The sequence below is a fragment of the Schistocerca nitens genome, chromosome 3 (genome assembly GCF_023898315.1).
Source record: "Schistocerca nitens isolate TAMUIC-IGC-003100 chromosome 3, iqSchNite1.1, whole genome shotgun sequence".
NCBI classification, from domain to species: domain Eukaryota; kingdom Metazoa; phylum Arthropoda; class Insecta; order Orthoptera; family Acrididae; genus Schistocerca; species Schistocerca nitens.
Window position 1 is genome coordinate 644988134 of NC_064616.1, and position 15219 is coordinate 645003352.

The 15219-nt window shown below is 43.0% G+C and overlaps 1 protein-coding gene across 3 annotated transcripts in view; it reads left to right on the forward strand.

The window, feature by feature from the left end:
- LOC126248597 (calcium uptake protein 3, mitochondrial) overlaps positions 1-15219 on the forward strand; it is a 695970-nt gene that overhangs the window by 555092 nt on the left and 125659 nt on the right. For all 3 annotated transcript variants that reach the window (XM_049949722.1, XM_049949723.1, XM_049949724.1), the window contains exon 3: positions 5968-6078. In XM_049949722.1, the coding sequence (XP_049805679.1) occupies positions 5968-6078 (111 nt within the window). The remainder of the gene's footprint in view (positions 1-5967; positions 6079-15219) is intronic.

Here is a 15219-nt window from a genome sequence, read left to right on the forward strand (position 1 = left end):
CTGGGTGGAGGGTCTGAATCTGAGGCCCAGGCCGTATTGGCTGCAGATTCCTTGACTTGCGCCATAGGGTGGTGGGGTTTCGGGTTCCACTGAATAGGTCAGGAGTTCACTACACTCAGCTGGCGGCTACGCGGGTAGCGGAGGCTGTGTGGCGTGGACTGGGCGGTTTTTTAGGTTAGAAGGCCTCGGGAAAGTACGGGGTGGGCTGCAGTCTCAAAGGGTGCATGGCAAATACAGGACGTGTTTGGATCAAGGAACAGTCGGATTTGTAGTTGTAAATTGTTGTAGTTGTGCTGGGAAAGCCCCTGAGTTACAAGCGCTAATAGAAAGCACAGAAGCTGAAATCGTTATAGGTACAGAAAGCTGGCTAAAGCCTGAAATAAGTTCTGCAGAAATTTTTACGAAGTCTCAGACGGTGTTCAGGAAAGATAGATTAGGCAGAATTGGTGGTGGAGTGTTTGTGCCTGTCAGTAGCGGTTTATCTTGTAGTGAAGTCGAAGTAGATACTCCGTGCGAACTGGTATGGGTGGAGGTTATACTTCACAGCCGAACTAAGTTAACAATTGGCTCCTTCTACCGACCCCCAGACTCCGATGATATAGTTGCTGAACAGTTCGGAGAAAATTTGAGTCTCGTAACAAATAAATACCCCACTCATACGGTTATAGTTGGTGGGGACTTCAACTTTCCCTCGATATGTTGGCAAAAATACTTGTTCAAAACCGGTGGTAGGCAGAAAACATCTTCCGAGATTGTCCTAAATGCTTTCTCCGAAAATTATTTCGAGCAGTTAGTCCACGAACCCACGCGAATTGTAAATGGTTGCGAAAACACGCTTGACCTCTTAGCCACAAACAATCCAGATCTGATAGAGAGCATCATGACTGATACAGGGATTAGTGATCACAAGGTCGTTGTAGCTAAGCTCAATACCGTTTCTTCCAAATCCACCAGAAACAAACGCAAAATAATTTTATTTAAAAAAGCGGTTAAAGTGTCACTAGAAGCCTTCCTAAGAGACAATCTCCATTCCTTCCGAACTGACTATGCAAATGTAGACGAGATGTGGCTCAAATTCAAAGATATAGTAGCAACAGCAATTGAGAGATTCATACTTCATAAATTGGTAAGAGATGGAACTGATCCCCCATGGTACACAAAACAGGTCCGAACGCTGTTGCAGAGGCAACGGAAAAAGCGTGCGAAGTTCAGAAGAACGCGAAATCCCGAAGATTGGCTAAATTTTACAGACGCGCGAAATTTGGCACGGACTTCAATGCGAGATGCCTTTAATAGGTTCCACAACGAAACATTGTCTCGAAATTTGGTAGAAAATCCGAAGAAATTCTGGTCGTATGTAAAGTACACAAGCGGCAAGACGCAGTCAATACCTTCGCTGCGCAGTGCCGAAGGTACTGTTACCGACGACTGTGCCGCTAAAGCGGAGTTATTGAACGCAGTTTTCGGAAATTCCTTAACCAGGGAAGACGAATGGAATATTCCAGAATTTGAAACACGAACAGCTTCTAGCATGAGTTTCTTAGAAGTGGATACCTTAGGGGTTGCGAAGCAACTCAAAGCGCTTGATACGGGCAAGTCTTCAGGTCCAGATTGTATACCGATTAGGTTACTTTCAGATTACGCTGATACAATAGCTCCCTACTTAGCAATCACATACAACCGCTCGCTCATCGATAGATCTGTACCTACAGATTGGAAAATTGCGCAGGTCGCACCAGTGTTTAAGAAGGGTAGTAGGAGTAATCCATCGAACCACAGACCTATATCATTGACGTCGGTTTGCAGCAGGGTTTTGGAGCATATACTGTATTCAAACATTATGAATCACCTTGAAGGGAACGATCTATTGATACGTAATCAGCATGGTTTCAGAAAACATCGTTCTTGTGCAACGCAGCTAGCTCTTTATTCGCACGAAGTAATGGCCGCTATCGACAGGGGATCTCAAGTTGATTCCGTATTTCTAGATTTCCGGAAAGCTTTTGACACCGTTCCTCACAAGCGACTTCTAATCAAGCTGCGGGCCTATGGGGTATCGTCTCAGTTGTGCGACTGGATTCGTGATTTCCTGTCAGGTAGGTCGCAGTTCGTAGTAATAGACGGCAAATCATCGAGTGAAACTGAAGTGATATCAGGTGTTCCCCAGGGAAGCGTCCTGGGACCTCTGCTGTTCCTGATCTATATAAATGGCCTGGGTGACAATCTGAGCAGTTCTCTTAGGTTGTTCGCAGATGATGCTGTAATTTACCGTCTAGTAAGGTCATCCGAAGACCGATTTAGAAAAGATTGCTGTATGGTGTGGCAGGTGGCAGTTGACGCTAAATAACGAAAAGTGTGAGGTGATCCACATGAGTTCCAAAAGATCCGTTGGAACTCGATTACCCGATAAATAGTAAAGTTCTCAAGGCTGTCAATTCAACTAAGTACCTGGGTGTTAAAATTACGAACAACTTCAATTGGAAAGACCACACAGATAATATTGTGGGGAAGGCGAGCCAAAGGTTGCGTTTCATTGGTAGGACACTTAGAAGATGCAACAAGTCCACTAAAGAGACCGCTTACACTATACTCGTTAGTCCTCTGTCAGAATATTGCTGCGCGGTGTGGGATCATTACCAGGTGGGATTGACGGAGGACATCGAAAGGGTGCAAAAAAGGGCAGCTCGTTTTGTATTATCACGTAATAGGGGAGAGAGTGTGGCAGATGTGATACGCGATTTGGGAGGGAAGTCATTAAAGCGAAGACGTTTTTCGTCGCGGCGAGATCTATTTACGAAATTTCAGTCACCAACTTTCTCTTCCGAATGCGAAAATATCTTGTTGAGCCCAACCTACATAGGTAGGAATGATCATCAAAATAAAATAAGAGAAATCAGAGCTCGAAGAGAAAGGTTTAGGTGTTCGTTTTTCCCGCGCGCTGTTCGGCAGTGGAATTGTAGAGAGATAGTATGATTGTGATTCGATGAACCCTCTGCCAAGCACTTAAATGTGAATTACAGAGTAATCATGTAGATGTAGATGTACAATCTGATGATGACATACACACCAACTTGGAGTGATGGGATTTACACTTAGTCAGTCATGGACATAGGGAGCCAAATGACAATAGGATCATTTTCCATGACATGAAACCGCATGTCCCTCCCCCCCCACCCACCCACCCACCCCCCACCACAATATACGGTGCTTCAGGTGTTGAAATTCAGGCACATGTCTTCGCGTAACAATGCTAGCTAGCACCATCTGTAGAGATTGTGAGTGGAGAGAACTGTATGTGAATTCTCCTTGTGCCCTCCCCCCATCTGTATCAGCTGTGGAAATCACCACTCTTCCTGCTCACCTGATTGCACTTTTTCCCAGAGAGAGAATAAAATACAAGAATATAAGACTCTGGACAAACTAACTTACAAGAGGCCAAGAAGCAGTTGAGCGGTTGCTCCCAGCATGTATAACAGTGTTGTATGCTACAGCTACGACAACGTCGCCCCCTTTGGCGACAGTACTCCCACCCATTACACCTCCTGCAGTGGGACCTCGAGGCTGCTTGACCGTGCCTGCCCCCCTGATGGTTGGGAGCTCTTCTCTTGCTGCTTGCGCCACACCTACTTTGGGATCGTTGCTGCCCACCCAGTGGGGACATTGGTCCCCCACCTCCTAGCTGGAGACAAATCACCTTCCTCCAGCTTATCTCACCAGGAAGGTGTACCTTGGGACACTTCCTTCCAAGGTTTCTGCTGGTCTACAACTGGACACCAGCCCGTGGCTGAAGGAGCCACAGACTGCTGGTCATAAGGCTTTGCGATCATCGTCGTTACCTGAAACTGATTGAGATAAGGCCTCAGAGTCATCCAAAACCTCTAAGGAGAGGAAGGACAAGAAAAAGTCCTCCAAAAAGGAGGAGATTCAGGTTTCTCTCACGCCACCAGATCCCACCTGTTTGACTTCTGTGGCCAAGGCAGAGATTCTGGTGGCCCCCGAGACCCCAGTTCACACCACACAACAGAACTCCGAACTTGTGTGTATTGATGCCATAACCCTCTTAACCAGTGGCAGCAGGTAACCCTAGGCCACAACCTTCTTTCTTGGTCCCTTTATGACTTCAAAGTACAACATTATTCTCCAGTGGAATTGTAGCGATTTTTTCCACCACTTGGCTGAGCTAATACATCTTTTTAAGAACTTCCTCTGCCTTCTGCATTGCCCTTCAGGAAACTTTGTTTCCAGCGACACAGACCCTGGCCCTTCCTTGATACTGGGTATATTATAAGAATCATGCTACCTATGACTGGGTGTTCAAACGGCTCTGAGCACTATGGGACTTAACTTCTGGGGTCATCAGTCCCATAGAACTTAGAACTACTTAAACCTAACTAACCTAAGGACACCACACACATCCATGCCCGAGGCAGGATTCGAACCTTCGACTGTAGCGGTCACGCGGTTCCACACTGTAGCGCCTAGAGCCGCTCGGCCACTTCGTGACTGGGTGTCAGATGGAGTTTGCATATATGTTCTGGCCACTATATATAACGAACTTCTACCTCTTAATATACTTTTGGAACCTTTGGAGGCTATGGCTGCTTTGATAAGGGCATTTCAGCATGTTACCATCTGTGATGTGTACCTCCCTTCCGATGGTGAAGTGTCGTAGAACATTCTGCTTGCATTGGTTTCTCACCTCCCCACACCTTTCCTAATCTTGAGTGATTTCAACGCCCAAAACCCTTTTTGGGGTAGAACCATGATCACTGGCCATGGAAAACACCTCGAAAACTTACTGGCACAACTTGACCTCTACCTCTTGGTGGGGGATACATGTCCCTTCATTGGACTTGGCTTTCATGGTCTTCCAGCTGTTCCCTAGGTATGGTACTTTGCCTGTCTTTTTTCATATGTCTCCCTTTCTTCTTTTATGTTCCATATCTCGCCTTCGTTGACCTTTGGTTTTCTTTCCCTGGGTCTTGTGCGGTAGGTCATCTATGATATCCAGTCACGTAGACCTGTCTGTTCCAGGAAAAGGGAACTGATGACCTAATAGCTTGGTCCCTTTAATCATCCAACAAAGCAACCAACCAATTAAAATAATTTTAAGATTGACAGGTTGCAGTGACTGTTGCCAACATGCAGCCAGCCACCGTTTCCACAGGACACGTGAAGTTTGGAGGTTCTAGCGCCTAGCTGTACACTTTCAGGCTGTACTAATGCGATATCTTCGAAACGGTTACATTACATGTACCAATGCGTACTGAGTGAGAGTACACAACCAGACCTCTTCAACAACCACCCAGAAAGTTTACTGTTCTCACATCATTATTTCCGCCGCCAACCAACTTAGGAGATTCCCAATTTCTCGAAAGGGTCATTAAAGTCCACCTAAGGTACTGTGTGTGAATGTTTCGTGTCAAGCGCCTGTTCCACTAATTCTTGCTGACCATAACAAGTAGTCACTCTAACAAGTCAATGAAGCATCCAGGAAGTCAGATGAAAACATCAGCAAGTGCAACGAAGGCCTATAATGAGAACTATAACCAATAGTTGGATATACGACGTAGCGTACCACGACCAAAGCGCTTCACTCAGGCCCATAACATGGTTCAAATGGCTCTGAGCACTATGGGACTTAACATCTATGGTAATGAGTCCCCTAGAACTACTTAAACCTAACTAACCTAAGGACAGCACACAACACCCACAACTAATAAACAACCGCTTAAAAATAAATGTTCTTTAACAAAAGTTGACTCTTCGTGTGTCACCAGCATGCATCTAAGTTTGCAGATGACCACCTATAATTTCACAGTTTCTGGAAAAAGGGACTTAACTGCTGAGCTGGTCACGTTAGTTCTGCACTGAGTAAACCAAAGGATAAAAATATAATTAGAATTGACATCTGTAATTATTGTGACTGTTGGCTGTTTTCTGACTTACCTCTTATTCGCGTTACAGCACGACTTAAACGAAGAATCCTGACTGATAAAGACCTGGAGAACATTCGAGATAAGACTCCTGCCCTTCGCCAAGGTTCTTCTCAGATGTTTCGGACATTGCGTGACAAAGGTAAGAATTCACTGATTATAGTTTATTCACTTTATTTACGTTTTCACTTGCTGCTTACTACGGGTTGCAGAAATTACAGAATCTCGTGGAAATAATTGCGGAAAATAAAAGCATTCAGCAAACATCTGGCCTAAAATATTCTCTCGTGTATTTATTTGCGAGTCGAGACAATCGAGGAATGTGTCTTTAAACTTCCAATTTGTTCACCTATCTAGATATTTCAACCGACACCAAGTTTCTATGTGATCTATATAGGCAGTGCATTATATGTTGTTGTTTTAAATATGTTTTTGAACACATTTTATGAAAATCTTTGGTAAAGTAATCGCAGACATAATGTTTTTTGTTGTTTTTTTGTATTTTCGAACTGATGTATTCAATAATGTACTACGAGCCGACATTGTCGAAACTGAAGACAGCATTTAAAATAAAACTGCTTATCAAGACGAATTAACCTGTTTATCCGCTGTAGGGAACCGACTCTCCAAAGTACAGGAGACTAGCTAGTGATGGATTAAACCTAACTGCTTGCAATGGAATGTGATTTTAATCGCATCAAGGGATCCAGCTGCAAACACTGTGCGGCATAAAAACATGATTAGAATTGACGTGTGTAATTATTGTGACTGTTTGGTAACTTTTTCCTTAATTTTTGCATGTTTCACTCCACCAACGCGATGATACTCAGACTTTCGGAAATTCAATATGCTACACAACCACGCAGTAAGATAAATTCACTGATGCAACTTACAATGTGATAACTTACATTACGTTGTCACGGGCCATGTGGTACAAATATGAGGCCGTGTATATCGTCACCGTCATACATATAATGGAGTAAGTTGATTGTGTACGGTTATCTTAAACTCTTTGGTCAGCTACATTCTAAGATTAAACAGCAAGACGTATTATCTCTTCTTGAGCGAGCTACTCGACCGAATAGTAGCGGCTTCAATCACGAATACCATCATAACGACCGGGAGAGCGGTGTGCTGAACCCACGCCCCTCCTATCCGCATCCTCCACTGAGGATGACACGGCGGTCGGATGGTCCCAGTAGGCCACTCGTGGCCTGAAAGACGGAGTGAGTGAGCGTGTCAAAGCCCTGTCGATATGCGCTTTGGTTTAAACTATCTCATGAAGCCTAATATGTTGCACTTGTGCCCTTCAGTCCAGAGATTGGTTTGATGCAGCTCTCCATGGTACTCTATCCTGTGCAAGCTTCTTCATCTCCAAGTACCTACTGCAACCTACTTCCTTCTGAATCTGCGTAGTGTATTATCTCTTGGTCTCCCTCTACGATTTTTACCCTCCACTCTGCCCTCCAATACTAAATTGGTGTCCATAGATGCCTTAAAACATGTCCTACCAACCTATCCCTTCTTCTAGTCGAGTTGTGCCACAAGTTCCTCTTCTCCCCAATTCTATTCGGTACCTCCTCATTAGTTATGTGATCTACCCATCTAATCTTCAGCATTCTTTTGTAGCACCACATTTCAAAAGCTTCTATTCTCTTCTTGTCTAAACTATTTATCGTCCATGTTTCACTTCCATACATGGCTACACTCCATACAAATACTTTCGGAAAAGACTTCCTGACACTTAAATTTATACTCGATGTTAACAAAGTTCTGTTCTTCAGAAACGGTTTCCTTGCCATTTCCAGTCTACATTTTATATCCTGTCTACTTCAACCATCATCAGTTATTTTGCTCCCCAAGTAGCAAAACTCATCTACTACTTCAAGTGTCTCATTTTTTTAACCTAATTCCCACGGCATCACCTGATTTAATTCGACTACATTCCATTATCCTCGTTTTGCTTTTATTGATGATCATCTTATATCCTCCTTTCAAGAAACTGCCCATTTCGTTCAACTGCTCTTCCAGGTCCTTTGCTGTCTCTGACAGAATTACGAAGTTTTTGTTTCTTCTCCGTGAATTTTAATACCTACTCCAAATTTTTCTTTTGTTTCCTTTACTGTTTCTTCAATATACTGATTGAATAACGTCAGGGATAGGCTACAACCCTGTCTCACTCCCTTCCCAACCTCTGCTTCCCTTTCATGCGCAACGACTCTTATAACTGCCATCTGGTTTCTGAAAAATTTGTAAATAGCCTTTCGCTCCCTGTATTTGGCCCCTGCCACCTCCAGAATTTGAGAGTATTCCAGTCAAGATTGTCAAAAGCTTTCTCTAAGTCTACAAATGCCAGAAATGTAGGTTTGCCTTTTCTTAATCTATCTTCTAAGATAAGTCGTTGGGTCAGTATTGCCTCGCGTGTTCCAACATTCCTACGGAATCCGAACTGATCTTCTCCGAGATCGGCTTCTGCCAGTTTTTTCCATCCGTCTGTAAAGAATTCGTGTTAGTATTTTGCAGCTGTGACTTATTAATCTGATAGTTCGGTAATTTTCACATCTGTCAACACCTGCTTTCTTTGGGATTGGAATTATTGTATTCTTCTTGAAGTCTGAAGGTATTTCGCCTGTCTCATACATCTTGCTCATCAGATGGTAAAGTTTTGTCAGTGCTGTTTCTCCCAAGGCTATCAGTAGTTCTAATGGAATATTGTTTACACCTGGGGCCTTGTTTCGTCTTAGGTCTTTCAGTGCTCCGTCAAATTCTTCACACAGTATTACGTCTTCCATTTCATCTTCATCTATATCATCTTCCATTTCCATAATATAGCCCTCGAGTACATCGCCCCTATAAAGACCCTCTATATACTCCTTCCACCTTTCTGCTTTCCCTTCTTTGCATAGTACTGGTTTTCCATCTAAGCCCTTGGAATTCATACTATAGTGTTGGCAAAAGAGCCAACACAGTGTTGCTAGAGGTGGCCGAAATGCACGCGTTTAATTACACGCAGACTGGCGTGAGGTCTGGAACAATTAAAGGAGTTGAGTCTAATAAGACAAGAACGTAGTTCTTGGAATACTTAACTTTAATCCATATTTGGGAGTACATCGCTCTTGACTGTACATGCTTCAATATAAATATCAATTGAATACGGCGCCTTGCTAGGTCGTAGCAAATGACGTAGCTGAAGGCTATGCTAACTATCGTCTTGGCAAATGAGAGCGTAATTTGTCAGTGAACCACAGCTATGAACGTCGGCTGTACAACTGGGGCGAGTGCCAGGACGTCTCTCTAGACCTGCCGTGTGGCGGCGCTCGGTCTGCGATCACTGACAGTGGCGACACGCGGGTCCGACGTATACTAATGGACCGCGGCCGATTTAAAGGCTACCACCTAGCGAGTGTGGTGTCTGGCGGTGACACCACACATACAAGTGGTCCTCTTTTCTCCAAAGGTCTCTTTAATTTTTCTGTAGGCAATATCTATCTTACCCCTAGTGACATATGCCTCTACATCCTTACATTTATCCTCTAGCCATCCCTGCTTAGCCATTTTGCACTTCCTGTCGATCTCATTTTTGAGACGTTTGTATTCCTTTTTGCGTGCTTCATTTACTGCATTTTTATATTTTCTCCTTTCATCAATTAAATTCAGTATCTCTTCTGTTACCCAAGGATTTCTACTAGCCCTCGTCGTTTTACCTACTTGATCCTCTGCTGCCTTCACTATTTCATCTCTCAAAGCTACCCATTCTTCTTCTACTGTATTTCATTCCCCCGTTCTTGTCAATCGTTCCCTAATGCTATGTCTGAAACTCTCTAAAACCTCAGGTTCCTTCAGTTTATCCAAGTCCCATCTCCTAAAATTCCTACTTTTTTGCAGTTTATTCAGTTTTAGTCTACAGTTCATAACCAATAAATTGTTGTCAGAGTCAACATCTGCCCATGGAAATGTCTTACAATGTAAAACCTGGTTCCTAACTCTCTGTCTTACCATTATATAATTTATCTGTAATCTTCCAGTGTCTCCAGGCCCCTTCCACGTATGCAACCATCTTTCATGATTCTTAAACCAAGTGTTAGCTATGATTAAGTTATGCTCTGAACAAAATTCTACCAGGCGAAGCCTAATATAAAACAACGTGTAATAAAAGCGCTGGTATCATTAACCTGTGCCAAATTTCAGCCGCTTTCTCGAGCGTCCTCACACACAAGTCTAATAGACATACGTTGTTATTCATAGTAAAATTATAAATCAGAATTATAATGGGCAATTTTACGGGCGTTAGTACACGTATGTCATGTCTATAACAGGTTATTAAAGCTATTGCAGCTAACCTATAGTAACGTAGATGAAACGTACAATTCAGACATATTGGCATTATTCTTCTTACGCTTACAGCTATTAAAGTGCAATATGCGGAGGAAAGGTACATATTTATTTTTGAAGTAGATATTTGGTAAATATACGTATTTGGGTTCTCATGGAGGTAACAAATTTCAAGTTGCATAGAACTTTCGTATTATTTCTTTCAGGTTGTATACAGTGGATATGGGACGCTTGTTACTCTGCCTTCCCCATGTATGTTCTTGACACTTGCAGTCCAGTAGCAAAGAGATAAAGCGTTCCATGTGTTGCATGTCATGTATGTTTACACGCTGACAGTAAAAGAAAAATGGTTCAAATGGCTCGGAGCACTATGGGACTTAACATCTATGGTCATCAGTCCCCTAGAACTTAGAACTACTTAAACCTAACTAAGGACATCACACAACACCCAGTCATCACGAGGCAGAGAAAATCCCTGACCCCGCCGGGAATCGAACCCGGGAACCCGGGCGTGGGAAGCGAGAACGCTACCGCACGACCACAAGCTGCGGACACGCGCTGACAGTATTTCGCGGTCATAATCATAATGGAAGGTAACGGTGCCAGTATGTGGAACCGCCGCTATCACATTGTAAACATAATGAATCACATCTGAAAGTAATTCAAGAGAATGACGGTTTCGACCTTGTCGGTGCTACCATGACTCTTTTGTGCTTGCCACATTAACGCCAGTTAAAAGGGCAATTACAGTTTTTTTTTACTGTGTCAAAATAGTGGTTAATTTTAGGTACACTCTTTGACATAAAACTTGACCGGCGGCCGGCCGCTTCAGAGGCTAAGTCCGCGCCGATCGCGACATGGGACAAAAAAACTGGCCAACTCGCTAATTCTCTAAGTCCGGTTATCTGCACAATCTGGCAACACTGTAGACTGCGGCACTTCCTGGAGGAAAACTTGTCCCATGATAGAGAAACTCTAGGCTGATTACGCCTGTGGTCTAGCGGTAGCGTGCGTTGTTTCTGTTCCTAATGTCAGTGGATCGAGAGCAGCTGGCATAAAATATTTTTATAGCCTCTTCTGTCTGAATGCTGAAGACGTGAATGTAATGGTAGCGCAGATTCAATCTATTTCCCTTTCTGACACACCGATATCAAAATTTTATCCAGTAACGATTTTGCGGCAGATTTCCTGCAGACTGTCCTCCTCTGGACGCCGTATGCGGCAAAGCTCCGGGATCCATTTGCTGGCTACTGGCAGCGGCCGTGGCGACAGCAGCGGCGCTGCACTCCCCCATTCTTTATCGAAAGCGCCTGCTACCGCTCATCGCTTTTGATGATTTAAAACGCTTTATTATTAAATGTTGCTCCACAGAAAATTTCTACAATTTCCATTCACGCTCAAAAGCAACGGAGACAGACGCCCTGATTAGTAGGCGGGTATTATATTACATTAATCGGCAAGAGCTGAGTATGGCCCGAAATTAATTTTAGAGACTGGGACGAAATTAAACCACCTCACTACATTCGGGGAATTTATAAATGCTTCATACCTCGTTTCTTTTCCTTTCAAACTCAATTATTTGTGCAACTTTTGGTCAATGTTTGGATGTTTTCGTCAAGCCAGAGTGAGCGTCTGTGGTGTAAAGTGTATTACAGTTCTTGTTTCATTCCTTATGGTAAGTCTATGCGATAAACTGTGTGAATACCTTGCAATGCATGCTCTGTAGCAGTGCAGGAACACTGCACATTTGGAGTTCCATGTATGGGTTCATGAAGTATTTATTGTTGATCGGAAGTGATAGTTAAGGTCATCAGATTTAAACCAGAAAAAATTGTCGTTTTGAAGGTTTCAGAGAACGGAAAGGAATTGCTAACGCCGGTGTTAGAAAACGTCTACAGTTAAATGCTATTGCAAAAATTTAGAAGAAGGGAACTATATTAATGAACATGTGCACTTCATAAACAACCTTCTGACATGTTAGACCTATATGACGAACAAAGCTCAAATTTATATCGTTGACAGTCGGTTTGAATCTTTTCAGGGTCTATTTTACAGTGAAGCACCTTGGAATTTGCAAAGCAGAAATCCATGATATTAACTTAATTTACTAAGTCGAAATCGGACGAAGATTGATGTTTAAAGGCATTCTTCAGATTTCGCATAAGAAATTTTTACTAGCAGTTTGCAACTCCATTAATTAAAATGGAAAATAAAAGGTTGTAGTCAGCGGCTTCTACCGTGATTCGAACTGCTATGTCTTATAGTACAAGCACTGCAAAGCACAAGGGAACCTCTGAGCTAACGACACACTGGCGGCCACAGGCGGAATATAGTCACTGCGATGTTGCCTGAGCCTCAAAACGCAACCTTAAACACACGAACAGAGGAGGTGGAGATTACTGTTTTAACGTCCCGTCGACAACGATGTCATTAGAGACGGAGCACAAGCTCGGATTAGGGAAGGATGGGGAAGGAAATCGGCCGTGCCCTTCCTAAGGAACCATCCCGGCATTTGCCTGAAGCGATTTAGGGAAATCATTGAAAACCTAAATCAGGATGGCCGGGCGCGGGATTGCACCGTCGTCCTCCCGAATGCACACACAAACAGGTGTTACTTATGTGAAGAACGCCGTTCTTGGAGTCCAGAAATTAAATATACTTTCTAATTGTGTCATCTTGCAGTGGATTATATCGTACGAGTCTTCGATGTGGAAAACGAATGTCAAGTGAATTTAGCGAGGTAACGCCGACCTACACCCGGAAGTAAATGCACTATCAGAGTGTTGACAAATACTTGCTACGACGCTGCCATTTCTAGGCTCTCTGACGAGGCAGCTCTTCAGCGAAATGCTTGCCGTGGTTCTCCGATACGGTTTTTCAGAGTGGAGACGCGCGCGCACGTTTGGTTTTTATGCGGCGTTCTCCCCTGATGGTCTCTGACGTCGCCTTGTGGGCTATGTATACATATGAGACATTCAATTATCATTAATCCAGAATCATACAAGTTTCAGCTTCCGGTGTGGAAGAAGGCTGTTGACGCCGACATTATATCATTTCAACGTAGGGAAAGCAAAACGGATCATTCAATGTTTCTCATTCAACATAAAGCATGTGAGATACTTTTCCGTAACGTTCATAATCATCTAAAAATACAAACGAAGTAAAAATACACCGGAAGCTCATTCGAATTGAATATAACGCTTTGCACCTCGATGTCGAATTTGTCCACTTGCAATCTTTTGCAGCATACACATAGAATGTCATGATTACCACGAGAATGAAGAAATATGTTGGTAAGGATGGAAGCAAGAAGAGACGCAGTCAACAAATATTCTATTCCTCATGGCATTCATTTCATTTGACACGTAAGAAGAGGTAAAGCGGGAATTTACTTTCGTTAACACGAAAGATATGCCGCACATATTGATAACGAGGAAGTCTGCGTCTTCATACGTTTCCTCCTTGAAATCTGTATGCTCTATTATATACTAAGTAGCCCGATCATTGTTTCAGTAATGTTACCCTCTTGTTTGACCCCGTAACGATGAACAGATTCCAAATGCATGTCTCCCTTCCTGGGTTGTTTTTTGTGTTTTATTGCTTGGAATTCCTGAAGCAGACCACTGTGCCTTCCCCCCTCGTGGGTTAGGTCTCAAAACTAAACCGCTTTGTATCCAATGGCATCATTTATTCAGACAGCATCAGCATAAGACTATCAAACAAAGCCTTCCATTTACAGTTGCAGCACTCTAACCAGCGCTGACCAAAGTGTAATCCACGGTCATGGTCCTAAATTACCAGCTGTCTGCTACTGTGGCAAAGTCCGTACTACACTTTCGATTCCGCAGCACCATTTTATCTGGTAACACTGTGTAGTTGCACAGTTGTGCTACCAGGTCTGTCCTCACACTGTCAACTTTATGTATCTCACTTCTCCTGTAGCGTAGATCACGAGGAGCCGAAGTAAATGAGTGTATTCTGCATGACGTAACATTCAGTATTCCCTTCTTTCATAGCCACTCTTCATGTGCATCGATACCAAATAGGAATGCGAAAACTCTTGCGAGTGAGAGAATGACAATAACAATCGTAACAAGAACAAGCAAATAATGAATGATGTTTATTCCAACGCAGAACGAGAATGGCTTTAAATATAAAAATCTGTATCTATATCTATATCCATATCTATTGATCTTTGAGTTGGCACAATGCAAATATATTCTTAGCATTTAGTTACTGAATTTAGTTCTGGATGTTTGCAGAGAAAAGGAAAAGTCGGTACTTCTCGCTAGTGTAATATAATGTGAACCAGCAACTACCCTTTCCTTAGAACACGACTCAAGCAGGTCCTCAAGTAGGTAGCAAGGCACTGCTGCATTCTGTTCCCTGACATTGCTCTGATGACGGTTAATGCAGATAGTTCCGATTATGAAATACAAAACGTATTGCAGGTTAGTTCCTAGGATAGTAACATTAAATTTGCGTTGTAGACGGCACATGAACGTGACGACTATCCATATCACTCATCAATATAAAAAGACAATATTTTGGGAATTTAGCAGGATTACTCAAAATGAATTCTGAAATTGGGTGACTGACTGCACAGGTGCTAAACGTCGTCAAGAGTATACGATGTCCTAATCGCATTAGGAATATGAAGATCGTCTTCGACAGCTCGCAACTTTCACATTGCTATCTCCACCCTACTCCAGACAGCCCTCGGTGGAGTTGCACTACGTTGCCGATGTTATGGAAGGTCTTCAAACCGACAACAGACCACATATTGAAAAATACAAGCGAATTCTCTTGCAGCGTAAGCTTATTGTAACTAATCTAAAAATTATTGGAGAGGAACATTGTCCTATTCAAAAAAAGTAAAATGTTACACACTGTTGACGTCAAACGGACATTGTCTATGTCCTGTCTTGTGTCCTACTCATCTATAATATCA